The sequence below is a fragment of the Centrocercus urophasianus genome, unplaced genomic scaffold (genome assembly GCF_019232065.1).
Source record: "Centrocercus urophasianus isolate 14NV4802_14NV808 unplaced genomic scaffold, USGS_Curo_1.0 seq_15, whole genome shotgun sequence".
NCBI classification, from domain to species: Eukaryota; Metazoa; Chordata; class Aves; order Galliformes; family Phasianidae; genus Centrocercus; species Centrocercus urophasianus.
This window is the reverse complement of record NW_024884697.1, coordinates 6,532,465-6,560,161: the sequence shown is the minus strand read 5'-3', so window position 1 is coordinate 6,560,161 and position 27,697 is coordinate 6,532,465. Positions and strand designations below refer to the sequence as shown.

At 39.5% G+C, this 27,697-nt stretch overlaps 1 protein-coding gene across 1 annotated transcript in view; it reads left to right on the top strand.

Annotated features, from left to right (window-relative positions):
- GRM3 (glutamate metabotropic receptor 3) overlaps nucleotides 1–27,697 on the top strand; it is a 46,097-nt gene that overhangs the window by 10,173 nt on the left and 8,227 nt on the right. The window contains exons 2-3 of the mRNA XM_042815954.1: nucleotides 2,256–3,111; nucleotides 23,529–24,595. Of these exons, the coding sequence (XP_042671888.1) occupies nucleotides 2,256–3,111; nucleotides 23,529–24,595 (1,923 nt within the window). The remainder of the gene's footprint in view (nucleotides 1–2,255; nucleotides 3,112–23,528; nucleotides 24,596–27,697) is intronic.

The window sequence follows — 27,697 nt, the reverse complement described above, 5'->3', positions numbered from 1 at the left end:
GACCTGAGCCTGCTTCTTGCTACTGCCCCAGGAGGGGCAAGGACAAGGTCTCCCTAAGTCCCATGTTTCAGACAGCTCAGGGGGTTGTGAAAGTCACTGTGCACATATGGTTAGGCAGCAGATTCTGATCTGGAAAACACCAGTTTGCAGTGGGAGTCCAAACTACAGCAGGAAGTTGACTTCTGCAATGTTATCTTAAAATAAAATTTGTATCTATAAAATCTCAAGAGATAAGGGACACCAGAAAGCAAAAAAATTATTTAGGCTGTTTTTACTGAGCTGTCTGTTTTGCTACTGACAACTTATTATTTAAAATTTGCCTTGTTCTACGGAGGTCGCTCCAAAAGTAATGCCTCCTATTTATTTCTATGGAAACAACAACATCTACAAAGAGCACAATAACACTATTCAGTAGAGCAAATTCTCAGCTATAAAATATTATTTTTTAACGTAGTTGCCACCATTAGCTATGCATTCTCTCCTGTGATGAACGAAAGACTGCATGCCACACTCACAAAAATCTGCACCAGTGAAGGTGACCCACTGTTGCTAGGAAGATGTTCCCCATTCAGCCCATCTATCATGGGACCAAACAGATAGAAGCTAGAAAACATTAAATCCAGACTATACAGTGGGTGTGGTAGGACAGTCGAGATCGGATTGGCAATGTGTCCTATGGTCTTCAAACTGGTATGGGATCTGGAGTTATCGTGTTGCAATAGAAAGACTGTCTTCTTCTCTGGTCTGACTCTGGGATTTTGAGACTTCATCTTAGTCAGTATTGCGATGTAGTGGTCAGAGTGGATGGTTCATTCAGGTTCCAGCAAATCCAGAATGATCACTCCTTTCCTATTCCAAAAGCAGTGCAAATCACTTCAGCCACTGAGGGCTGCATCTTTAACTTATTCTTTGTTGAGGAACTGTCATGCTGTCATTCTTTGGACTGCCATCTTTATTCTGGCTCAGCTCATAGGGTGACACTATACCTCGTCATCAATAATGATGTGATCCAAGAAACTGTCCCTTTCAGCTTCATACTGTTTCAATAAGTCCCGACAAAGTTGTGTACAGTGTTCTTCCTGTTCCTGTGTGAGTATTGATGGGAATCATCTGGCATAAACTTTGCAATATTCCAATGTTGCCACCACCATTCCCAGTGCATTGAAGCTAATATTCAACTCTGTACACAGTTCTCCGGTCATATTCCACTGATTTGCATAGATGAGCTGATCAAGATGCTCTTCATTTTGTGGTATGACAGCCATGCATGGGCATCCAGAACATGAGTTGTCTTTTGTGTCACTGTCACCAGTGCTGAAACAAACAATCCACCACCTCACTGTGCTCATATCTACTGTTTGGACTCCGTAAACATTCAGCAAGTGTCAGTGAATGTCAGTGGGTGTAATTTTTTCCACATGGAGGAACTCAGTGACACATCTTTGCTTCTTCCACACTTCCATGTCAGATACCATTTTGTCAGACCGCTCCTCTGCTGTCATTTGTCACACACAACAAAATGCGATGAAATTTTGGTGGGAAGATTCAACCTCTACTTCCATATCACAGACATCTGCTTCTGTCATGGTAGGCGAGCATCATAAAATTGGAAGTGTTACTTTCAATATTGCATAGTGCATCACAAGAGGAGAACTAGCCCACAACAAATTTGCCATCGCATAAGGACTACAGTCAGAACAGCTCAGAAGACTGTTTAAAAAGTAAAAAGTAGGAGAGGCAGTGACTCAATATGTGAATAAACGAGGTCAGAAAGTGTTGTGAAAGAAGTCTGTACATATGTATCCATGATATTTACATAAATCAGAAATGTGCATATTTTCTAAGTGTATCTGTTCATAAGCTGCCTTGATTTTTGGAGAAGAAGAATCACACCTCTGAACAGGTGACATGCAAAACTCCACACCTTAGTAAGGAGCATAAGCTGAGACAGAATTTTATCAGCCATTTTTATTTAATTCTCTATTGGTTTAAACAAACTCAACTTGACAGAAATAAAGGATCTGTTGCAGATGCAGCCCAAAAAGGATTTTGGGGAGACAGCTGGACAGCAGAACAGATATTTAGCACATGCGCAGTATACTGCAGTCACAAGAGAATATTACCAGTATCCTCTATCAACATTCTTAACCTTTGATTGTCCAAACACATCTTATTAAAAATCACTACTTATTACTTCCCCTATATACTTTTATAGATATCATCCTTTAAAAATATTTTATTCCCCTTTATTGCAGGTGGCAAATTTGCTCAGACTCTTCCAGATCCCCCAGATAAGTTATGCCTCCACCAGTGCCAAGCTGAGTGACAAATCCCGCTACGACTATTTTGCAAGGACAGTGCCCCCTGACTTCTACCAAGCAAAAGCCATGGCTGAAATCTTACGGTTCTTCAACTGGACTTACGTGTCAACGGTTGCTTCAGAAGGAGACTATGGGGAGACGGGGATTGAAGCCTTTGAGCAGGAAGCTCGCCTCCGCAACATCTGCATTGCCACCTCTGAGAAAGTGGGACGGTCCAACATCAGAAAGTCCTATGATGGTGTGATCAGAGAGTTGCTGCAGAAACCCAATGCCAGAGTGGTGGTGCTGTTCATGCGAGGCGATGACTCTCGGGAGCTCATTGCAGCTGCCAATCGCTTTAATGTTTCCTTCACCTGGATTGCCAGTGATGGATGGGGAGCACAAGAGAGTATTGTCAAAGGTAATGAGCATATAGCCTCTGGGGCAATAACCCTGGAGCTTGCTTCCCATCCAGTTAAAGAGTTTGACAGGTATTTCCAAAGCCTCAGTCCATACAATAACAGAAGAAACCCCTGGTTCAAGGACTTTTGGGAGCAAAAATTCCAGTGTAATCTCCAGAATCGAAAGCCCCACAAAAAAACTTGTGACAAGCACTTCACCATCAACAGTTCCAATTATGAGCAAGAATCCAAGATCATGTTTGTTGTGAATGCTGTGTATGCGATGGCCCATGCTTTGCATAAAATGCAGCGGACTCTGTGTCCAAACACCACCAAACTGTGTGATGCTATGAAACATCTGGATGGCAAGAAGCTGTACAAAGATTATCTCCTGAAAGTAAACTTTACAGGTAATAACTTTGCTTTCAGTGCACATACAACATCACTGTAATTAATGAAATATTCATTGGTCACAGTAACAGCAAGCTAAATTCCCTATTAGCTACTAATTAGGGTTCAAACAAGGGTTATATTTAAGGAAGGCTACTCTTGTCACAGGAAGAAAGCACGATGAGAACCTGAAAAATATAAATCAGGTTGGTGTTGTTTTCAGCAATAGGATGAGATGGAGGTGGCAACAGTTGTCTTGGAAATGTTACCATCCATCCCATACACTTCTGGACACCAGTCTCTATTTCATTCATAGCCAGTTTGGCTTTTGCTGGGCATGTCTCAGGGTCAGTGATCATTTCACCACTTGCTACATTAGGCAGTTGCCACTGCGACTATGCCAAGAGTTGGCCTTCTAGTATTTGGACCCTAAACAATGTCCAATGCCTTTGAAACAGTAAAACAGCGATTCCTGCTCTAAAATCAGATAGGTAAAAAATATCTAAATTTGTGGGACAGAGTTATAATATGTGCTAAAGGTCTTCAAACTTTATGACCAAGTACAAAATTTAGATTAAATGTGCACAAAAGAGTCATAGAGTGGGTGATCTGGTAATGATAAAAGCAAATCTCACAAGGACTGGTTGTGCAGCATAAAACAGGTCTGTGCTTTGGCCATCACAAATGACTGAGTTTATGTTTGCTTTTAATGTTACACCATACAAGGCTAAGTAGGTCACAAGCATCATGCCCTCTAATTGTTATGTGACTAATTTTCTGCTGAAGCATTTTCTTTGAGCTTGTATTTCTATGTATTATTAAACTGATATATGCCTGACGAACTGCTAATAAGGGAACATCGCACAGTGCTTTCTGTGAGAACTAGCTCCAAGAGGTATAGAAGGGCAAATACACATCATACAACATGGTCAATCTCAAGAGACCATCAGTAAAAGTACAACAGTAATATTAGAAATTATGTGAAACTGTCAGATTGGAACTCAGTGTTTCATTCACCATAAGGTGCTATGGCCTCCCAGCATCTTACTAGTTGATTTGTTTAGAGTATTCCAGGCTTCATGAATCCCACATGCCTTGATTTCTTTACCACAGAAATCAAGGAAGGGCAGAAGGGACTGGTCATTTCCTGCATCTTACCTTATTCCACAGGAGGTGATTCAGGAAAGGGCATGAGCTTAGACATGCTCTGGTAATATAGGTTCAATCATAAGGAATAATAATGTTCTCAGAGAGAGCAGCTGGAATTTGATATGTTTTAAAACTCTCATTTGAGTGTTGCATGCAATTCAGATGAAGCAACACACGTGACCAGAGCCACATGATGTTTGTGTATGTTATGTTGTTTTGTCTCCTCCTAAAGACTGCTACGTCAGTAAGAACAGTCACATACCATCTCATATATGGAGGTATAGTCAACGTACATATATATCACATGAAGTGCTGTAATTGTATTTGATTTATCTATTAATTTTGTGTCTCACAGAAAACCGCATAAAAGTCTTTCCATCATTAGAGCCATGGAAAATTAGAAATAATCACCATATCTCCTCCCTCTCCATATCACACTTAGAACATAGAAAATATTTTGCTTACATTCATCCCCAAAGATATCTGACTATCTTGAGGTTACTTAGGACAGTAACAACCTACCTCAACGTACTCACCCAGTGCATTCATTCAATTCAATAACCTGAACATCAATAATTTGAAAACATAATCTGATTTTTCTGGATTTAAGTACATACATTCTCCAGTCCATTATTAAATATTCTTAGCTCCATTGCTTGATTCCCAAAAATTTTTCTGTCATGCATATATTTTTAAGCACTCAAACATTTTCCCACTCAGCATTTAGATGTAAAGCCAAGATATCTACTTTTTTCTTTGACCAAAACTCCAGGAAAAGAAATAATTTAGATACAGACAGAAAATTTCACTATCATGATGACTGAAATAGTTTATAATTCTTAAGAATTAGAAATTGAAGCTGCCAAGCTGAAAAAAAAAAAAACATTCAAAGCCTGTCATTTTGCAACTTTTAAAAAGGATAGCTTTTTAGAATCGAATGAACTGTTTTAAAAGTCGGTGAGTAAGTCTTTCAAACTCTGAAGAACCCTGCTTTCAGTTGATTTCCAGTTTAAATTGTAAGAAATCATGGAGAGTTCTTTTCCAAAGGCTTTATTCCATATGTATTATTGGTAGTTTACAGCATGATTTGCTCATCCCCGGTTGCCTTGTTATCAGTTCTCCCATTATGATGTTAATTCACACTTGTACTGTCTGCAGCCTTTGAAATCAGATGAGTGATTTTTAAGTAGTGAAAGAATCAGCAAGTCTCCTATGACTTCTTTTCAATAACGTGAAATTTTAATACATACAAATTTTGTCATTGATTTGCACAGGACCAAGGACTAATTTTTGCTATTTTCTGCTTCAAGAAATTCTCTGGGTATGTTGCTAATGCAACAAACATTTGATCAACCATGCTTTCATATTTCCAGCTCCAAAACTGAGAACACATACTCAGTCCAGAGTGAGGATAGCATGGATGCCACCAGCCCATTAGCTACCCTACAGTCAAGTCAGACTGATTTTTCTCATTTAGAATCATAAACGGTTTGAGTTGGAAGAGACCTTTAAAGATCACCTAGCTCAACTCCCTGCAATGAACAGAGGTACCACAGCTATATCAGATTGCTCAGAGCTCCATCCAGCCTGACCTTGAGTTCCTCCAGGGATAGAGCACCAACCACTTCTCAGCACCCATTTCCAGTGCCTCACCACCCTTATCATAGAGAATATTTTCCTTATATCCAGTGCAAATCTGTCCTCTTTTGGTTTGAAATCTTTTCCCCTTGACCTCTCACTTCTTTAGCATTAGATAGCGATACACACTCAATGAAAGAATTAGGCAATAAACAAAAGTGACAACCATGTTTGCTCACACACACAAATGGTTATTTAAGAGATGCATTCAGTGCTGAAAGGCATAGATAGCTGAGCTTTGCATGCATAAACAAGCAGCAGGTAGCATCTTGCAACTTACCATGAAAACATCTGACAAATGGCCCTGAACGTGTTCTCCCATCTTCCCAATACATTCAAACACACCAGTATGGGCAAATGACAGGATTCGATTGTGTGATTAGTGTGACACTGTGTAATTGTAGACATTTACCTTATATGTGTTAATTAGTTTCAGCCATTCATCAATTATAGTTAATGGAGGGGATCAGCACTCACAAAGGGCAATTCAGACCACGTGAGATATGATTTGCCCCTATATCTCTTTCAGTTGACAACAGAAGGAGCTGAGCAACTGAGATTCTCACCTGCTGTTTGGCTAAAAGCCTGAGGTAAGCCTCCCAGGCACAGCAGTAATGGGATCTGTAGGGAAATACTCAGGCACCAGCTGATAGCATGGTTGAAGAAGAGGACTGGTCAGGATTTGTGCACTCCTGTGCCACTGCTGCTACTGACATGCTGTGTGACAGGTACTTCATAAACACCTCTGGGGGGTTACTTATTTCTCCCTGTTCCTTAAACTGAAATAACTGAATGCAGTGGCATGCAAGCAAGTTGAAATTTCCTTCCTTATTTTCTGCGACATACACAGAGAACATATTTCTCTTACAAGTCAATAAGATGTAGATGACAAATGTGTTATCCTGAATCTTTTCTCTAAGGGAAAGCTGTTTATTCCCAGTACGCAGTTCCAGCAGCAAGATCTGAGAATACAAAGACCGGCCAACAAGTAAATATAGCCACACCATCTCAGTGCTTGTTTGGGCTTTCAAGGAGTTATATGCTGGTTCATCCACTTGGCTTTCCTGTGCTCTTTGTTCCTTCCTGAGAACAAACACAAGTGCAGCATTTGACGTTACGAATCGTGATGCTATTCTGCTGATAAGGAGACAGTGGTTCAAGAGGCTGTTAGCTTTTATTGCCACTACAACAGTGTCAGACTAAAGCAAAGAGCTCCATAGAAGACAGTGAGGAATAAACTCAGAGTGGACTCTCAAGGAAGGTGTGAATCTGGGGACTGGCCCCAGCTGAAGGCAAAGTTCCACATATCCAGAAGCCCACCTTCTCTGACAGATAGAGATGTCAGTACAGCAACCAGTGCTAAATGTTTCAACTCCTTTAAGCCACTGGGATCAAACAGAAAAGAACTACAACAACAGATTGGTACCAATTTTAGGCAACACCCACATTTATAGCATTCATTGTCTTGTCCTACTTATTTCATCCTCCACAGCTAAAGGAGAGTCCATCAGCCTCTTTTCCTAGGTGACAGTAATAGGACAAGAGGCAGTGGCCTCAAGTTGTGCCAGGGGAGGTTCAAGTTGCATGTTAGGAAGGATTTCTTTTCAAAAAGAGTGGAGAGGCACTGGAACAGCCTGCCCAGGGAGGTGGTGGAGTCACCAACCGTGGAGGCATTCAAGAAACATGTAGATGTGGCTCAGAGAGACATGGTTAATGGGCATAGTGGGGATGAGTTGGTGATTGGACTAGATGATCTTAGAGATAATTTCCAATCTTAGTGATTGTATTACTCTATGTTCCTCCCCATATTATGTTAATCATGCTGCTCTGCTGCTGTAGTAAAGTCTACATCATCAGTCTAAAGTCTACATCATTGCTCATATTCGGCAAAATTCTGTCCTGTGGGTGAATAGAATGATCATTTGATATGAAAAAGAGGTTGAAAATTTCAGGTCTGATTTGTCCCCTTTCACCCACTGGATTTTATGACACCATTTTCATTGCCATCTGGCCCTACATTCCTTTGTGTGGTTAATTTTTCTTTCTCTGCCTCAGTCAGCATCCATATAGTATGAAAATAAAATGTGAACTTGCCTTCGCATGTTCTCTTGCACACTGCTGCAGTGGGAAAATACATTCACAGGCCATTTCTGCAATATGCATCCCACCTATGTAGGAAAGAGCTTAAAAATTTATGTTCTGTAACAGGCTGATGTCACTTCAGTTCTGAGCACAAGGGCACTGCAAGGTCCCTGCTCTGGTATTTAGTCATAAATATTTCCTGTAAATGGTCCACTCTATAGCTCAGTGTCCTACAAGGCTGGCATGAACAAATGATGTGAGTGCTGTCACCAGCAGAGTACAGATGCAGAAACTTCAAAGGCCAGATATAAATTTACAGCACAGAATACCCGTTGGTAGACATGCAGAATAAAGCTAGATCTGATATCCCAGGCCGTGCAGCAGACAGCCCCGCTGTCTTCTTCCCCAGGGAGCTTCTGCTCATCAGGTCAGATCTTCTTTGCACTCAGTCAACTGTAAGGTCCTGCTGAACTTCCCTGTGATGCTTGTATGTAATATAAACCAAATCAACACTTACACTTGAAGATGAATTGTTCATAGGAAAAAGCATCCAATTCCTTCTGAATCATAAAAGTTTTCAAAGTATAATACATGACGGATTTGTGGTCAATAAATCAAAGCAAAAATAATGTGAATTCCCCAAGATACTCATTAAAAATATATGTGAAATGTTGTCTAGGATTTGCAAGAAAAATTACTGCCTTTTCTCCCACCTTGTGGGACCACAAAGGTGTCATAGCACTTAAAAACTTGAAAGCATCCAAAGGAAGTCTCTAAAAGCATATTTGAGATGTGCTGTTTCAGAGTAGAGGAGCAGTTGAACATAGAGAATTTTCCCATACTTTTCTCTACATTAGAGTTAGATTGGTACATATGCATGGAGTTCTAGTGAGATTTTGACAGATATCAAGATGGTTTTCCGATATCCCTATCTGCTGTTTCCCTCCTCCAACTGCCACACTGCATATGTAGCTGCTCTTGTGGATCTGCAGTGTCTTTCTCTGCAGAAACTTCATGACTCCGAGAGGTATCTGTGCAGAACTCTTTTGCTTAGCTCTTCCTAAGTCTTTTAATATGTTTATATATTCACATATGTATGGATTTTGTTTATATACATGTATACGCACTTATCTTTCCAACCTTAAAGATTCTATGACTCTTTGTCCATGGAGGTGCTCAAGAAAAGGACAGGTGTGGCACTGAGGGATATGGTTCAGTGGGCATGGTGTGGATGAGTAGTGATGGGTGGCCTGATCTAATGGCTGGCAGCCCTGCCCATGACATGGGTGTTGAAACTAGATAATCTTTAAGAATCCCTCCAACTTAAGCCATTCTGTGATTCAGTGGTAGGACTATACGATCTTAGTGGTCTTTTCTACCTTAATGATTCTATGATACATGCATATCTAATTATAAGTGTATATTATAGACCCATAGTTTTTAGAGTGATATAGCTGAACAATAAATCAAGTCAGAAGAGGTATCTGGAGGTCTTTAGCTCAGACTCTCTCTCAAAGCAGGGTAACTTGCAAGATCAGACCAAATTGCTCAGGGCTTAACAGATGTAAATGGGCTGAAATTATTTTTAAAAAAATCACCATTTTGATATGGAACCATTTTATCCTCTAGCTTAGGTTTTAGATATCATAGCAGCAAATAATGTGATCTGCTCTCTGATCCAAATAAAATTTTTATTGTAACTTCTCTTGCCATGATGGTAGGCCAGTAACCTACCTATTAATGGGAGCTATTATCTAGTCAGAGATCATCATAAAACACTTCTTTTTCATGCTTTTATTTGGTACTAATTACACTAATTAGCCTGAGAGTGCAGGGGCAGAGGTTGAATTCCATTCTCACCTCCTGAGATGAGCTCAGCTGAGCTCCAACAGCAGAGGCTGAATTCTGCTGACTATTACTTCCCTGCTGATTCAAGCACAAAGTACTTCTGCCTGTTGTCACCATTCTGGGCACTGAGCTTCCATGAACAAGAAGTGAAATGCAGCTTTAGCAAGACACAAAGAAGAAATAACTTTCCAGGAAGACTCTGGAAGAATGTTACATTTGACCTTCTCCCAGCTGGCTGCCATTTCTGGAAAGCCTGCAGAAACCACCATACAGAATGGCCTCTAAATCCTTACAACAGCATACTTAGGTGAAAGTGCCTTCACATCCCTAAAATAACAAGCAGTTCTTCATTTCTTTTTTTTCTTCTAATCTGTTATTCATACAATCACTTCAGTTTCACTATGAAAAAACTGAACATAAACAGCCACCAAATCATAGACTCCTAGAATCATATAATGGCTTGGGTTGGAAGGGACCTTAAGGCCCTTAAGGCCGGTCCCAAGTCCCCTGCTGTGGGCTGGTTGCTCCCCATCAGTTCAGGCTGCCCAGAGCCCCATCCAGTCTGGTAACGTGCACCAGGGATGGGGCATCCACAACTTCTTTGGGCAACTTGTTGTACTGCCTTGCATCTGACTTCTAGCCAGCTTCATTCATATTAATGAAGTAGCCTCTAGACCTCTCACAAATCTATATATCACACAGTGCCACGGGGGTGTATAAATGAGGATAAGATTAGACATCATGTTTATGGAGCAACACATGATTTAAAAACTGAGCAATGATTTTCATTCAGATCACATATTTGAGAGACAGAAGGCTCGGTAACCTAATTTCTCTAAATCACAGACTTTCTGTGTTTGCCTGCTGTTAGTTTTATAATAGTTATTATTTCATCTTTTGTTCCACGAGCAAATGTCATGTGAATCCCAAACACCTGGGCACAGCCAAAGCGCTTGGAGGGGCAGGAGGATGCAGGCAGCTTCTTCATCCCCCAGCCAAGCACACTCATTTTTCCTGTCGCATGGGTCTCTACAGGGGACAGCTCTGGAAATACCATAGAATTCCATTCTTATTGTTCACACAGTTTGACCTATGCAGGAATATATATGCAACTGGAAAGCTGCTAATTCTTGTCACCTTGAAGGGCAAGATATCATGTGAGGAAAGAGTCTTGTTCCGGATTCCTTCTTCTCACATTTTAATATCTAATTTGGCTCTGAAAAGCCAACAGAATGACCATGTTCTGTTCTCTTAATTTCTATAGAGCAGTTCCAGAAGTATTCTTAGTTAGTCTCATGCACATGGTGAGAGGCTGTACTCAGTATTAATAAGGATGAGGACAAGGACACAGTACTTTGCATAGGGATGCAACAGGACAGTGCGACATACTGGGAAAATGAACACCCTTCTATGCAATCCAGGTGTTTCCGGGACTTCTCAGAGAAAATGCTTTTTGCAAAAGGAAATGCAAAAAAAAAAAGCAACCGACCAACCAAACAAACAAAAAAAACCACAGAAACCATACACTCAAATAGCTAGTTCCAAAAATAACACAATGCTACATAATTTTTTACCAAATCTCTCTTTCTCTTGGCAGCTAATAGTTATGCTAGAAAGGTAACATTGAAAGCATCTTGCATAGAAAAATATTTTTTCTCCTTCGTATCATTTCATTCCTGAAGACATTTTCTTCACAGAAAGCACATTGCAAAGATATTCTCAGGCTAACACTGACTTAATGGGATCTCATACCAAACCAGTATAGCTGCACTAACATGACACAGCCTTCAGCCCACTCCAGTGAAGAAATGTAGATGCAGATCTTGAACTCTAAATCATTATATAACACTTTTCCAAGCAAATCTGCCACAAGATGACTGCTGTATTTGGCCCTGTTAAACTGCGGTCCAGATGAGCATGTGAACCTATTTCAGCTTTCTTCTATTGCCTTCAACTTTGATGCTGCCTATTTCTAACTCCCAGTGCAAAAACAATGGCTGAGCCAAGGATTTGCAGATCCGAACCAAAGTATACCTTCCAAAAACACTCTGTAAGAGCACTCTTCACAAATTGACCTTCTATGTAACTCCCATCAGCTGCAAACTGGATGAACTTGGCAGAGAGATGTGTTCAAGGGTGACTTTCTTTCTCTTCCTCATCTGTTAGATCCACATTTCTAAACACCTCTAAAAACATTTCAGAGCATGTCTGCTTTGGCATCACTGCAATATTTATGGCTATTTTGTTAGCAGATACAGGATATAATGTAAAAAGATATTTCAATGCTGTTATCTGGGTGAGTCATTTCCTTGTGTTCCTTTCTTCCTGCCATGAAAACATATTTTGTCTGAGAATGAATACAAAATGAATACAAAGAATGTTAAAATTCTCCGAGGCAGCAGGAAGAGCACACACATTCATGAACAGGGATATCAGAATCAGAGAAACTTATAAAAAACTGTCCACAGAACTCTGCCTAGAGCATGTCTCAGTCACAGGAGATATCCTTTGATTTGCTTTCTCACTTTTTGCTCCATGCAGCAGCAGTTAGAAGCCATTCAGCTGCCCACCACTGGGACATAAAGAGGTTCAGTTGCAAGTCACAATGATGATTTCTCCAAATATAAGTCTTTAAAATTGAGGTATATGAATCATAAAATATTACTAAAATCTTTAAGTTGGACTGTAGGGTCTGCGTAGCAGAACTCCCTTACACTTAAGCCCATAAGAACAACATAGAGCTGAGTGGTGGTATTGAGAATGATGGCTGCCAATACTCAACAAAAAGAAAGCAGAGGTGCTCCAAAGTGCCAAGCCCCTCAGTCTTGCATTCACTTTTCATCTCCTACAGTTTTACTTTTGTCATTACAAGTCCATCTTCCTACTTGCCAATACACGAATTATCTACCGTACCTCTTCTGGTCTAATGGCACACATATATTTATCACTTTTCCTATAGAAGTAATTCAAAAGTACTTCAGAAGGCTGAGACTGTCACTAAATTTGAATGTGCAATCCTTTTCTGCTCAGTAGAAGTTTCATGAAGAACATGTTCCTGTTTGCTGTTACACAGATTCCTGACAATTTAGTACATGAGAGAATAAGCTAATACAGCAATTCCTTTGTACGTATGAAATAGTTGCCACTTCTGTGGCTGAAATACAAGGCTTGACTAAGAAAATACATTAATTTTAGCCAGAGGAGGAAAAGCTCTGTGCTGAGTGGAAACGGGGAAACTATCAGAATGAGAAAACTGGGTGAAACACAGACTTGAAGAAAGTCCTTACACTTAAAGTGTGTGTCACAGAAATCCTGTGTAATGCCATGGCTGAGAGCATATGGATTTTAAGGATGGACTGTGATTTGTAATAGATGCATCAGTATTTCTTCAATACGGTGCCACATCATCAACCACACTCCTGTATGGGAAGGTTGGATCAGAAAATGCACACACACGTGCATACACGCACGTATACTCTCAAAAACACTCACTGTTTTTACACCTAATTAAAGTTACTTGATGAATTATTGTTGATTTCACATTAGCAGAATGTAGTGAACAATAAATCAAAAGGCAGTAATCTTTTTTCTACAGAAGAGGGGGGATAATCTCATAATGTTATGGTAGCAGCGCTGATCAGTTACAGCATCCATGGCCAGGAGACAGCCACAGGAGAGAGTATTTCTTTTCTCCATCTTTCTTTTGTTCCCTTTCTTGCAGAAGCCATTGAAGTCCTTGTAACTACTCATTATCTCCTTTATCATTTCACCATACACAGGATGTTTTGCATATGCCTGTATAAATGTACTTCTCTCCCTTGATTGTGCCTTCTCTTCTCTTGTTTCCAAGGTTGAATTCATTTAGTGATCAGTAACTGATTCTTTGTGTGTGCTTGAATATCTAGAGCCTCAAGCATCTTTCTCTGCTTCAGCTACAGATCTCACCTACTATCTTCCTTTGGGAATACTTTATTTGTGATTCTTTATATTTCACAGTTGGTCTTGAATTTACTACAGAACATGAGAAAATATTTGTTCATATGCACAAGTGTATTAGGTGGACTTGCTGGCCTCTGCCAGTCTAGGCAGCAAAGACATAAGTAACTATATATCCTGTGATCCTAATGTTCTTGAAAATAAAAAACATGGCACCAAGTAAATTTTACCTATAGAGTCTCCAAAAGTTGATTTTTTCCATAATATTTGTGCATGGTCCTAAGTGGTGGAGCAGCTGATCTCTGCACTGAGATCTTGACGCCAGTTCAGTACATAGGCCCACTGGACAATGACAGACCTCCACCAGATGGTGCCAAATAAGACAGGTATGATGCTGTCAGGATTTGTTACAAAAAAAGTTCTGAAATAAGTATGTTAAACTCCTATCGCATTTGCATGTGTATATGAATAAATGCATCAAGGCTAATAAACAGTGCAGTAACTGAAAGATTTTTTTTTTAATCATCCTAAGGGCACTTTATAAAAGTCAGAAGAGGATTTGAGGCAGTACTGTTAGTGAGCCTTCTAGATCTCTGAAATACTTTATCAGTCTGAGCCTATCAATGAGTCTCTGCTTCAACCTTTAAACAGGCAAACAAATCAACATTTCTTTTCACATCTTTCCCTGAGGTCCAGTGATTGCTGCTGCTGTTGCTGAACTGATTCATTGGAGCAAAACATGAGCAAAAATTATTTTGTGCTCCCAGTTTTATCTTTTCCACCTGAAAGCAGAAGAATTTGCAAGTATTAATAGGACATGCAGCATGCATGTTGCAGAATAATGCACTCCAGTGAACAGTGATGATGCTGGGAGAGGTGATGTGCTGCTTTTGTAGCTGGTGTGTGATATGTGTGAAAAAAAAAGAGGGGTGTTCTTACCCTTCATCTCACTATCTCCTTACTGAAATTTGTTGTTGGGAGAAACCACTTTCACATCTGGATTGATTGACGCAGCATTTGGTCATTCATAAGATATACTTTATTGAATATTGACTTAACGAGCCATTTTAGTAGATATGCATTTCTAGCTATTGTATTATTGTATGGACATGAGGAAAAAGAATAATCCAGACTCAACCTTTTACAAAGGCTGTCACACTTAATGTATGCAGGGGACTATCTGAAAGTACTACTTTGATGATTTCTTCATCACTGGCCAAAATTCAACACTGCCAGCTTCTTTAACCTATTTCTTCACACAGTACAGGAGTTCTGTAAGAAATGTACAAGCCTAGAATAGATGCCCTGGCAAAATTTAAGTTAAATAAATATCAGCCACTTTTTTCGCATGCATATTGTATTCACAGAGAAAAATGCTCCTCTGCAGAATCTTATAAAATAAAATGCATGGAACATTTATGCTTTCAGCTGAACTCCAAGTTTTCTTTGTCGTCCATCAACATTATATGAAATGCTATAACTGAGCTGCATAATATGCCTGAGCTAAAGACTGCAATGTGTGTTTCATTACAGTATTATTTCTTTATTCAAACTTTGAACAATCCTATGATGCCTTTATCTCCACAAAAGGTTCAATAAATTTCAGCTTTGGTTATTTCAAAAAGATGCTTTCCTTAGAATTCACTACTTCATTGCTTTCTTCTCCTATTGGAAATACAATTTCACTTGCCAAATTTCCTCATGATTAGTAATTTTTAGGGTGATTGCTGAGAGTTTGCAGCAGCTTCTTAACAAAAATAACAGCATAGAGTCATGGGATTCATAGGAAAAGTCAATACCTTTATTAAACTGCCGACATAGCTGGGAAAAAAAATTGGCATAATACATCTTTTTTGTATCTTGTCTTGCATCTTCATCAGGGCCTTCTGTTTCCAAACTACATATCTTTAAAGAAGAAAAAAAAAAAAAACCTCTCAGCGATCACTCTGCAAATGGATAGTAATGAGGCTCTTTGCAAAGTGAGACTGCTTCCAGAAGGAAATAAAAATCTGATATACTGAAAACCAAGCAGAGCTGTTCCTTCAAAACATTTGAAGGTCAAAATTATTGAGCAAATTTTCCAATGACCAAATGAAATGGCCTTGTACCTGAAAGCTTGTGCAGTTCTTCCATCTATAGACTGGTCTAATAAAAAGCCTTTTCTACAAGCTTGGAATTTGTTTAATCCTAGACCATCACATCTACAGTGTTACTACTAAATGCTATTATATTATACAGTTAAATCTTTGTCAGCTCACCTGAACTGGGAGTGTCTTCATATCTTGCCAATTAGGAAATAACTGCCAGAGGGTCTGTTTCAAGGTTCATTTGGTTCTGATCTCTAAGGGCAAGCGATCTAACTGAATTATTCAGAGCACTGTCTGGAAACACCTCTCTAATCCTCAAATCCCCACAGAGGAGAGGATGTTTTAACCAACATCCTTTAATATCTTAAAAAAACTTAATCTATTCATGTTTCCTTTAGGCCAAAAGGAAGAATGACAAAAGAATTTGCTAGCTATTCAACATTTCCTTAGCCATCAGCTACTATATGCAATCTGGGGGATGCAACACATCATGAAATGGTGCCTCCAAAACAAGTTAGATTTGTGTTCTTGTGACTTAATATAGTCCTTCTCTTAGTCCAAAAAGAAGTGAATTTAAAAAACAAAACAAAAAATTAAATGTAGCCTCAGCTACATCAGAGATGAATCGATGTTTAAGGTATGGCTCAGGTTCCTGTTGCCGAGGTTAAATGAGAATGTCCTTCATACAGTTCCGGAGCAGGGAAAGCCTGACCCCCAAATGTTAATGGTCTAGCAAATGCCAGACAACTCACCAGGAAACTCATCTGGCTCTTCAGGCCAACCCAGAATTTACAGTTCCAGCTCCCAAGCTTTTGTACTGTCACCATAACATTGGCCATAATTCTTCATAATAGGATTGCGTTATCTTTGCTTATGTCTACGAAATAACTAATTGGCCTACGGGAGGAGTTAGGCTGTTTGAAGTTACAGTTTAATTTCCTTTGCAATTACAAGTTGATTGCTAGTATAAACTACCTTGCATGCATTTTGTGTCTTGTGCCAGCCATTTCCTAACGTGGATAATCTTAAATTAAAAGAGTGCCATCAGTTGAAAGGCATTGCTACATTGGAATTTCACAGTTCATATCAATTATCAACCAAATAGACATGAGGAAAAAAAAAAGGAAAAAAAGGGAATAAAAAGCTTGAATACTTTTGCATAAATGGTTAGGTATTTTCTAATGCAATTTTACCAAAGAACTTCAAGAAATCTTCATTTCAGGGGATTATTTTTTGTAATTTTTAATAGTAAAATACAATGGTTGAAAAATATGCACATCTTTTTGCTTTCAAAATCAAAAGTCTTTGATAAATTAGAAGTCCCCTTTTAATTCTCTTCATTTACCTAAAAGAAAGAATGAATTTCTAATGAAAATTACATCCCCTTGATGAATGTTTGTAGCTTAGAATCTAACTTATTTTCTCCAAACCCTAAGGATCCCATACACGTCTAAGAGCTACACAAGCAAGGGAACAGTACACACATAAAACTGTAAAACTTTATTGTCAGGGCAAGTGTTTTGTAAGGCAGGTAGGTAGGCAAGAAATTTTTCACTCAGTTAAACTGAGAAGAATGGCAGAATGAATAAAATTCTCAAATCTTTTATACCCTTTGTTTATTTTATTAGATGTATCTGAGCTAGTTACTCTCATTACGGTTGGCCAAAACAAAAACACAGGTAAAGTTCAGCTGATCTATCTTACTTTAAGATGAACCCTAGAAATGTCACTTTTTTGTAGGACTGGAGTGTTGGATGCCTAACCTGATAGCTGCATGGAGTACCTTTGCAGCTAGTCCTGGAGAAACTTTTCCATGCCTGACTACTGCTAATCCTATGAGGGTATATAAGGTCTTAAGATTCCCCATAGCAAGTGATATTCTAACCTGGAAGAGGAACCATAGAGAGTTAAATGGAAAATGCATAGACATAGATAGGAAAAAATCAGATTTACAAAAAACTAATCAGGGATGGTTGTAACCAGATGCAATCCCACAACCCTCCCACACAAAATATCCTTACATTGCCCATGTTTCTATACATTTTCATGTAGTACACTTCTCCATCCTGTCTAAGATGTTTCCAAGTAAAACTGAGCCAACAGATAAGTTATTCAAATGTTTGTGCATATTTTTTGAAAGAGAAGAATCAGTGTTACATACAACCCAAGCACATCCAGAAATGATGGTGCAAAGCTTATTAGTGATTACTTGTCTGTGTGATAATTTAAGTCCATTTACTAGTTACTAATTGTGGAGAGGTGCAATCCAGAAACACTTCATTGCAAGCATTCCTTATACTAACTTTCAAATTGTCAAATTTCAGTGTCCTTCCTGCCAATCAAGTATGAAACCATCAACATTCTACTGAGAGAGAAACAAGAGTGGGTGGATCAGGTCTCCATAACTTGATCTGAATGTTCAACCAGGCAGAAATAAGTCACTTGGACCTCAGCAAAGAGCATCTTGCTAAAAAATAGGATGAAAAGAAAATGAAAATATATGTGAATTCTCAGGGTTCTTTGTGATACTTTTCAAAACAAGGCATCATACACGTAGATGAGTCTGTTGGGAAGCCACAACATATCCTGTTCTTATATTATTATCTCAGATCTTCCTTACAGTGCTGTAATAAGGCATTGCCCAGGATACGTAACAAGAAGGAGTGGGGAGCACTGAAAAAAAACCTATATTTTTCCATTACATAAACAAATAGCTTGTTTTTCTTATATCAGAAGTTCAGAGTTTTTGCAGCACCATCTAGCGTGACCAAAGAGGTTTTACTGAACTTTGCAGTAACTCTCATCCTTCCCTCTTGTGTTTCTTTTAAAACACAGTGATCTCCTTACAGGCTATTGGCCAAAAATCTTTAAGGCACGCAATATTCCTTCTCACATTCCTTTCTCTACCTCATGAAATCCCACAGCTTCACTAGCTGCCAAGCCTTCATCAAGCCTTGATACTAATGAATTACCTCCTAATGAACCTCTAGTGAAAAATGGCTAGTGAACAATGCCTCTGATCTGCACCTTGCTTTGAGAGAATGCATGCTGCTAGCACAACACAGATACATGTTTTATGGAGTATGAAAGATGTTCTCAGATGTGGGCATGCACGTCACTGTTGCCTCCAGGAAGTGTTACAGATGTGACAGAAAACTGTCAGATAACACCTATACACTCAGATCCGTGCTAGGCACATGCAAGGCTCTGTACATGAAACAGGCCGAAAGACATTGCTGGCAAACAAAACTATCTGATTCCTAGTCTGGTAAGATGATGCTCATTTTCTCCCTGTCTTTTAAAAGTTTCCCTCTGCCTAAACAGGATTTAAACCACTTTGCTTTCTACATCTATTCACCTCTGTCTAAAAGATCCTGAAGTAGTGAGGCTGCACATACTCAGTGAAAGACATGGAGGCTCTGGAGAGTGTTCAGAGAACACAGCAAAGCTGTGAAGGGTCTGGAGCACAAGTCTGATGGGGAGTGGCTGAGGGAACTGGGATTGTTCAGTCAGGAGAAGAGGAGGCTCAGGGGAGACCTTACTTCTCTCTACAACTGCCTGAAAGGAGGCTGTGGCGAGGTGGGGTCAGATTCTGCTTCCAGGTAACAGTGATAGGATGAGAGGGAACAGCCTCAAGTTGTGCTAGGGGAGGTTCAGGTTGGATATTTGGAAGCCTTTCTTCTCAGAAAGAGTGGTGAGGCATTGGCACAGGCTGCCACAGAGGTAGTGGAGTCACTGTCTCTGGAGGTGTTCAAGAAGGGTGCAGATGTTGCACTCAGGGACATGGTTAGTGGTCATGGCAAGGGCTTGATGATTATTGGACTGGATGATCTTAGTGGTCTTTTCCAACCTTAATGATTGCATGATTCTACAATTCTATGATTCTAAGTATTTTTCTCCTAACAGACACAATGTGTGGATTCAAATGATTTCAAAAAGGATTTCTTATATACCACTGTTTAAAATAAAGCTTTTGATCAATAATTAAACTAATCTTCCTTTCAGAAACTTCCTTCTGAATACTTTCATGTCACCAAGAGTTGCACAGCACTGATGCAAAAAAATGATAAAGCAACTCACCTATTTCTAACTGCATATAAGCAAAAATATAATAGCTTTATACTAGTGACTTATATGATTGTTAGAAAAGATGATCCCATTGTAAGAAGACAGAAACAAAATTACATAACTCACTACATGAAAACTGTGCTATCTTCTTATCTATTCCTGATACTAAAATAGTCATAAAGCTGCAGTCTTTCTTTTGTTATTTGAACCAAGAGGAGTTTGTCCTCCACTTTTAGATGGCACTGCTCTTGTATTTTCCTTGCTAAACTGCTGCAAGCTGGAGTGCAAATCATTGCTGGTTTAAATAATTTTTAATTACCCTTTCTTTTCCTTTTCCTTATTTTATGGAATTTCAGATAACTGTTTTGCGTATTACAGTTCACTTCATGAAGTGCAAGGAGAGGAAAAGAGTCAAAGACACAGCTCAGAGGAGATGAAGTATGCATTGTCGTTCCTATAGCTATTCATATAACACAGGTAGACCTAGAGAGTCTTGTCTCTCATCTCCTGAGGGAAGAATCCAAAACAGCACAGCCACAACTCTGAAAAAGGCCTGCCAGAAATACCTGTTTTAAAGACCATATTATAGAACCAGAGAATCAGAGAATTATCAAGGTTGGAAAAGACCTCTTAGATCATTTAGTCCAACTATCCACCAACTATTACCCACTAAATCATATCCCTAAGTACTACATCTACCCTTTCCTTAAACATCTCCAGAGATATTGACTCCACCACCGCCCTAACCAGCCTATGCCTATGCCTTACCCCTCTTTCTGAGAATAAATATTCTTCCTAATATCCAATGTGAATATGTGTACTCACAAAACTGAAATTTAACTATGGCAAAATTCTCAGAGTCCTTTGACATGAATTTGACATTTCATCTCTGGGAAAATCATCCGCCAATAGGCAAATAATATTCTTTTTACTCTAGAAAATAATGCCTTATTTTCTTATGATGCTGTGTACTTGGCTCTAAGCATCTTATATTCATTATTATCATTAGATCACCTTTTCTGAAAACCTGATTTTTGGGAGTGATGCTACAGTCTAAAGTATATTGATAAATATGTGTTAAAATGCATCAGCGATTTTGTATTTTGATCAGTATTTATATTAATTGCTGCCACCCACTGGGCTCATCTGTATGCTTTGGCACACCATAGTATAATTTAATACATCATTGTTTGTCTAAATGACTTCATCCTCTCCATTTGAAAGGGTGCCATTTATTTTCCTCCGTCAGCAACCACTAAAATTGGATGTTTCCGACTACAAGCTGTGGTTGATTTAAAACAAATTGACAAAAACCTTTCTGTCATATTTGTAGTGTGGGAACAGCCTCGTGGAAGGAAATGTACACATAAGTTTCGAGCTAACTCTATGTGAGATTACCTTATTTGCCATCTGGACTTAGCTGCAAAGTCCAAGGCAAATAATTTGTTCTATATAAATGATAAATACTCTATTAGAACTATGCTACTCATGCTACATAGAGAGAATTCTTTCCTGCAAAATGATGATATTTCTGACCCTCATTTCATTTCCACTGGGGTACTTATGTACTTGAAGTTATGCACATGACAGAAGATTAAGCCTTGCAACCAGTTTGCAAGTTGTCTTGTTTACCACTGGTCCCAGTAGACGTCACAAGTTGTCATCACACCTCAGAACTTGGCCTGTACAACACTAAAGTGAATAAATTGGATCTTCAAACTGGGCTGCTATATTAACAACTTCTACAATCTATGTAAGTGTTATGAATAATGAAATAAGACACTGGTGATGACAACACAGTACTGAAGAACTGTTAAGTGCTGCATTATGATTTCATTTTAATGCTGTTTCTGGCTGAGAGAGCTTGCGTGCCTATGTATGAGAAGGAAGAGGGAGTGAAAGGGAGCTGCTTAGTATTCTTCTTGTTGGCCTATATTTTTAATCTAGCTACTTGTTTAATTTAGAGCATGCTATGTCCAGGAGGACTGGCCATTTGGAGGGCTTACATTACCCTTAATTTCTGTGATCTCAGAGGTCTTGTTGGATGGGACTGTAGCACAACTAGATGCCAAGTCTGAAGAAAAAAGGGGGAAAAAATATTCATTTCTTGTCCACACAGACTTGTAATCCTTCAAACCAAGGCTGTCTACCACTGTAATTGATGCAGGTAAGGGGGCAAAACACAGCAGAGGGCAGAGATAAGAACAGAGTCTTGGCTCAAAACCAGGATAGACTATATGTAGAACTAAATTATCTTCCTGCTTTGCCCTAAGGTAAGAAAAAGGTTGAGGAAGAAATGTGCTTTCAGGTCTAGTTCCTGCAGAGGTTCAGGTTGTGCATCAACCCTCCAAGCAGTGCTTCTGTGCCAAAATTACTGTTCCTTTTGCTGACCTTAGTGGAAGTGCTGCAATGTGCTCTGCAGGAAAAAACAAAAACAAAACAACAACAACAACAACAACAAAAAACAGGTGCAAGAATTTGGCCTCAGTGCTTTATAGAATAATAAATAAAATAAATCTACTGCAACAAATCTAGAGTATCTGGAAGTTGAAGTGGAAGAATATATTACATCCTTATACAATATTGCTGGTGCTCAAGCACAGCATGGGCATAGATGCAGGGGAAAAGATTTATTCCAGCAATGACAATGGAACCACTTCTGTAACCAAAGACACAGGGAATGAAATCACCTTTATTGCTCATCAATGTTAAAAAAAAAAGGAAAAAATTTTCTTTCCGCCTTTTAAGACATTCACCTTTGATGCTATAGCAAATGACCAATAAATCACATAGCACATAGTACATGCAATTTCCTCCCACATTTTTAATAATTCTTCATTCCCTGCATGAACCTCGGGTGGAGGGAAAACAAAAACTCTCTAGAGCTTATCATTTGGAAGTGTTACAATATTGATTTCCCACAGAAGGTCACAGATCCAGCTTGCAATTTTTTCATCTATTCCCCAAACAAGATATAAGACCAAAGCAGCACATTCTAGGAAGATCAGACCAGATTTTAAAAATGATCAAAAAATGGGAAAACTGAAGCAAAGCAGTAGGGTTTCTTAAATTCCTAAAACACAGGAAGATATGAAGAAGATATAATACGAAATTGTTGAGAACCTCAGACTTACTTTATTATCATAAAAACGGATCCTCTACTCAGCTTACTTCCAGACTGTTGGACCAAACACTGATGTGTATGGATCTGACAATTAATTTTTTCTTATTTTACAATAGTTGAATTTCGTCAAAAAACTCTGAGTTAATAGTGGAACTCTTTCTTCCCAGAAACAATGTGAAAATTCACAATTATACACACTGTGAGAAAACAGGAAAGAATTTGTTAGTACCTGGAGTAAAAAGATAAGGATACTGGTAACACAGCTCTCCACATTTACAACTATTTCTCATTCAGTAAAGGGAAATAAAGTTCAATTATTTTAGCCCTTTTGGTCTTCCACCTCTGAACAAGGCAAAAATATCTCGGACAGATACAGACATCTTGACTTACCTGTTGACACTTGAGTTGGACTGTGTAAGCTGTCAGAAGGCTGTTCTTCCCAAAGGGTTAATAAGGTCATCTTCTGTTCTGATAATAAAATCTCTATTTCTGTTTTTTTTCACAGCTCCATTCAATCCTCCCAATGTGGCAGACAGCACAGTCAAGTTTGATGCCTATGGAGATGGGATAGGTCGTTACAATGTGTTTAATTTCCAATACACTGGAGACAGATACTCCTACGTGAAGGTTGGTCACTGGGCAGAAACCCTGTCACTTGAGGTAGACTCCATCCACTGGTCGAAGAGCTCTATCCCTGTCTCCCAGTGCAGTGACCCCTGTGCTCCCAATGAGATGAAGAATATGCAACCAGGAGATGTCTGCTGTTGGATTTGTATTCCCTGTGAAACATACGAGTACCTGGCTGATGAATTTACTTGTGCAGACTGTGGGCCAGGAAAATGGCCTACGGCTGACCTGACTGGCTGCTATGACCTACCAGAAGACTACATCAAGTGGGAAGATGCTTGGGCAATAGGTCCTGTTACCATTGCATGCATGGGCTTTATTTGTACTTTTTTGGTCATTGCAGTGTTTATCAAGCACAACAATACTCCCCTAGTTAAAGCCTCTGGCCGTGAACTATGCTACATATTGCTCTTTGGGGTCTTCCTGTCTTACAGCATGACATTCTTCTTCATAGCCAAGCCTTCTCCAGCTATCTGCACCTTGCGTCGTTTGGGGCTAGGAAGTTCCTTTGCTGTCTGCTATTCTGCCCTCCTGACAAAAACAAACTGCATAGCTAGAATATTTGATGGCGTAAAGAACGGTGCTCAAAGGCCTAAGTTCATCAGCCCCAGCTCTCAGGTCTTCATATGCCTGAGTCTCATTTTGGTACAGATTGTGATGGTGTCCGTGTGGCTCATCTTGGAGGCCCCTGGCACCAGGAGGTACACTCTTCCTGAGAAGAGAGAGACTGTCATATTGAAATGCAATGTTAAAGATTCCAGTATGTTAATCTCCTTAACATATGATGTAATCCTCGTAGTCTTATGTACTGTGTATGCCTTCAAAACAAGGAAATGCCCAGAGAACTTCAACGAGGCCAAGTTTATCGGTTTCACAATGTACACAACGTGCATCATTTGGCTGGCCTTTCTCCCCATATTTTATGTGACATCCAGTGACTACAGAGTAAGTCTTTGGATATATATTTCCATAAATCATGTGCATCAATTTAAAGAACCCTGTCATCATTCACTAAAAGCTTCTCTCACTTCCTTTGTCACCTGGATCCCTCACAAACTGTTTCAATGTTAACGTCCAACTAAGCTTATTAGCTTATTTTAGTTCATTTCTAAGAAAGATGTTCTCAATTTGAACTGTGAAGGTATAGCTGAAGGTGTAAGGGATTAGTACTGTCAACCTCACTGTGATAGGGGCAAAGCACACAGATTAAGTACTAGAAGCATAGAATTATAGAATTGTTTGAGTCAGAAGACACCATTGAACATCACATAGTCCAACTCTTCTGCAATGAACAGGGACACCTACAGCTAGATTATGTTGCTCAGAGCCCTGTTTGTTTCCAGGGTCAGACCATCTACAGACAATCTACATCCATGGGCAACCTGCTCCAATGCCTTATCTCCCTCACTGTAAAAGACTTTCTCCTTATATCTCTTCTAAATCTCCCCTCTTTTGTTTTGAAATAGTTTCTCCTTGTCCTATCATAACAGATCCTGACAAAGAGTCTGTCCCCTTCTTTCTTACAGCCCTCCTTTAGATACTGAAAGGCCGCTCTCAGGTCTCCTTGCAGCCTTCTCTTCTCCGGGCTGCACAACCCCAGCTCTCTCAGCCCATCCTTGTAGAAGAGGCGTGCAATCACTTGAATCAAGCCCTCCTCTGGACGTGCTCCAACAGGTCCACATCTCTCCTATACTGATGACTCCCCATCTGGATGCAGCACTCCAGGTGAGGTTGCACCAGTACAGAGTAGAGGAGCAGGATCACCCCCTCACCCTGCTGGCCACATTTCTTCTGATGCAGCCCAGGATACAGTTGGCTTTCTGGGTTGCAACGGCACACTGCTGGCTCATGTCCAGCTTGCCATCCACCAGTCTCACCAAGTCCTTTTCAGCAGAGCTGTGCTCCATCCTTACATTCCCCAGTTTGTACTGATAGTGGACGCTGCCACAACCCAAGTGCAAGACCTTGCACTTGGATTTGTTGAGCCTTGTGATGTTCACCTGGGCTCACTGCTCAAACCTGTCTAGGTCCCCGTGGATGTCACCCCATCCCTTGGGCGTGTTGACCATACCACACAGTCTGGTGTCATCTGCAAACTTAATGAGGGTGCACCCAACCCCGCTATCAGTGTCATTGATGAAGATGTTAAAGAACATCAATCCTAGTACTGACTCCAAAGGGACATCACTCATAAATGATCTCCATCCAGACATTTATGTATTGATGATTTCTCTCTGGATACAATCTTGCAACCAGTTACTCACATATCCACCCATCCATATCCATCCAGTCCACCCACCAAATCATACTGTCCCAATTTAGAGATAAAAATAATATGGGGTACTGTGTTAAAGACCTTACTGAAGTCCAGACAGATGATATTAGTGGCTCTTCCCCTATCTATTAATGCAGTTTTGCCATCAAAGAAGGCCACTAGGTTGTTCTGGTGGGACCTGCCTTTGCTGAAGCCATGCTGCTTATTTTGTATCCCCTCTGCCTCTTCCACATGCTTTAGCATAGCTTCCAGGAGTTTCTGCTCCATGATCTTCCCCAGGACAGAGGTGTATTCACACTAGTACATCAGTATATGAAGCTATAGTCTTAACAACAACAACAAAATAGTAGATCATGAGCATGATCATGAGCATGCATGAGTCACAGAGTTATTTGGTAGAGGTAGGCCTTAAATTAAAAACTGAAGCAATTAGTCTCCTTTTTTTTTTTTTTTCTTTCCAACAGATGTTATGTTTTAATATAGAACAATTTATTCTCTCTCCATTTTGTAGAAGATAAGTATATCACTGAGCAGAAAATACTGGTCAACATTAGTAAATAACCTTAAAAATAGTAAATTGATTTAATTGTCACACAATTTTGAAAAGATTCAGATTAAATAAAATTGTATTTCTAGACCAAAGAAAATTATATCAGAAAAAGACTGGTCTACTCAACTGGAAATCTCACAGTTATTATGATGTGAGAAGTGATTGCTGGAGTTGGCCCTTACAGTAAATTGTACTGAATTAGTTCAACTTTCTGCCCAGAAGAAAGATAGGAGACTTAGGGTGGTATTATCAGCAGTACTATGCTTAAGATTTAGCATGGAAAATTGGACATCTAATAATAACACTTAACATGCTTCTAGTGTGACCATCCTGGACCAGTTCTCTCAGCATAGAAAAGGTACTGAAAACCTTGAGAAAACAAGAATAGATAACAAACGACACAATAAGACATGGAGAGTGACAGTAAAAGAGCTAAATATATTTAGTCTAGACAAGTGCAAACCCAAGGAGACGTGATCACAGACTACAAATAATTTCAAGGCAACAAAAAGAAAAGAATTATTCAGTCTCAGGGGAAGTTAGAATGGCGAGTAATGGCTCGAAGCTAATGAAGGAAAAGCTTAAGGCAGGCACTGGGGAAAAGCTCCTGACACTCAAAGTAATCAGGAAGCCATACACAAAGGAGAGTAATACTGGTTCATACTGTCACACCACAGGGCAGCACAGGCACTAATGGCCAAGAGGGACATGATTGCTCAAGTAACATTTTAAGCCTCATCTCTTGAGGGCGATTTTCAGAGCAACTGCGAGCATTTAATTTGAATAAAAAGTTCCATATAAGCCAATCTGAGTCCTATTCAGTGGACAGAAAAAGATTTTGACACTTTTTTGACACTTTCATAACGTTAGCAGGTTTTTGAAAATCCCATCATATATGTCTACAATTTTGGTGTTCTTTTGAAAAGCCTATATTTAGTTTCCATGCAGTGTCACATGAAAACCTGTGACATCAATTTGTGCCATCCTCATGTATTCCAACACTGGTGGCATCACTAATGACCTATCTTAGAAACATAAAGTAGCATTAAAAAAAAAATGTGTTGATCAGCTTGAGATTTTATTATTAGGAACTAATTTCTAGGATTCTCCCTCCTGAAAGAAAAAAAAAAGGAAGGAAGGAAGGAAGGAAGGAAGGAAGGAAGGAAGGAAAGAAGGAAGGAAGGAAGGAAGGAAGGAAGGAAGGAAGGAAGGAAGGAAGGAA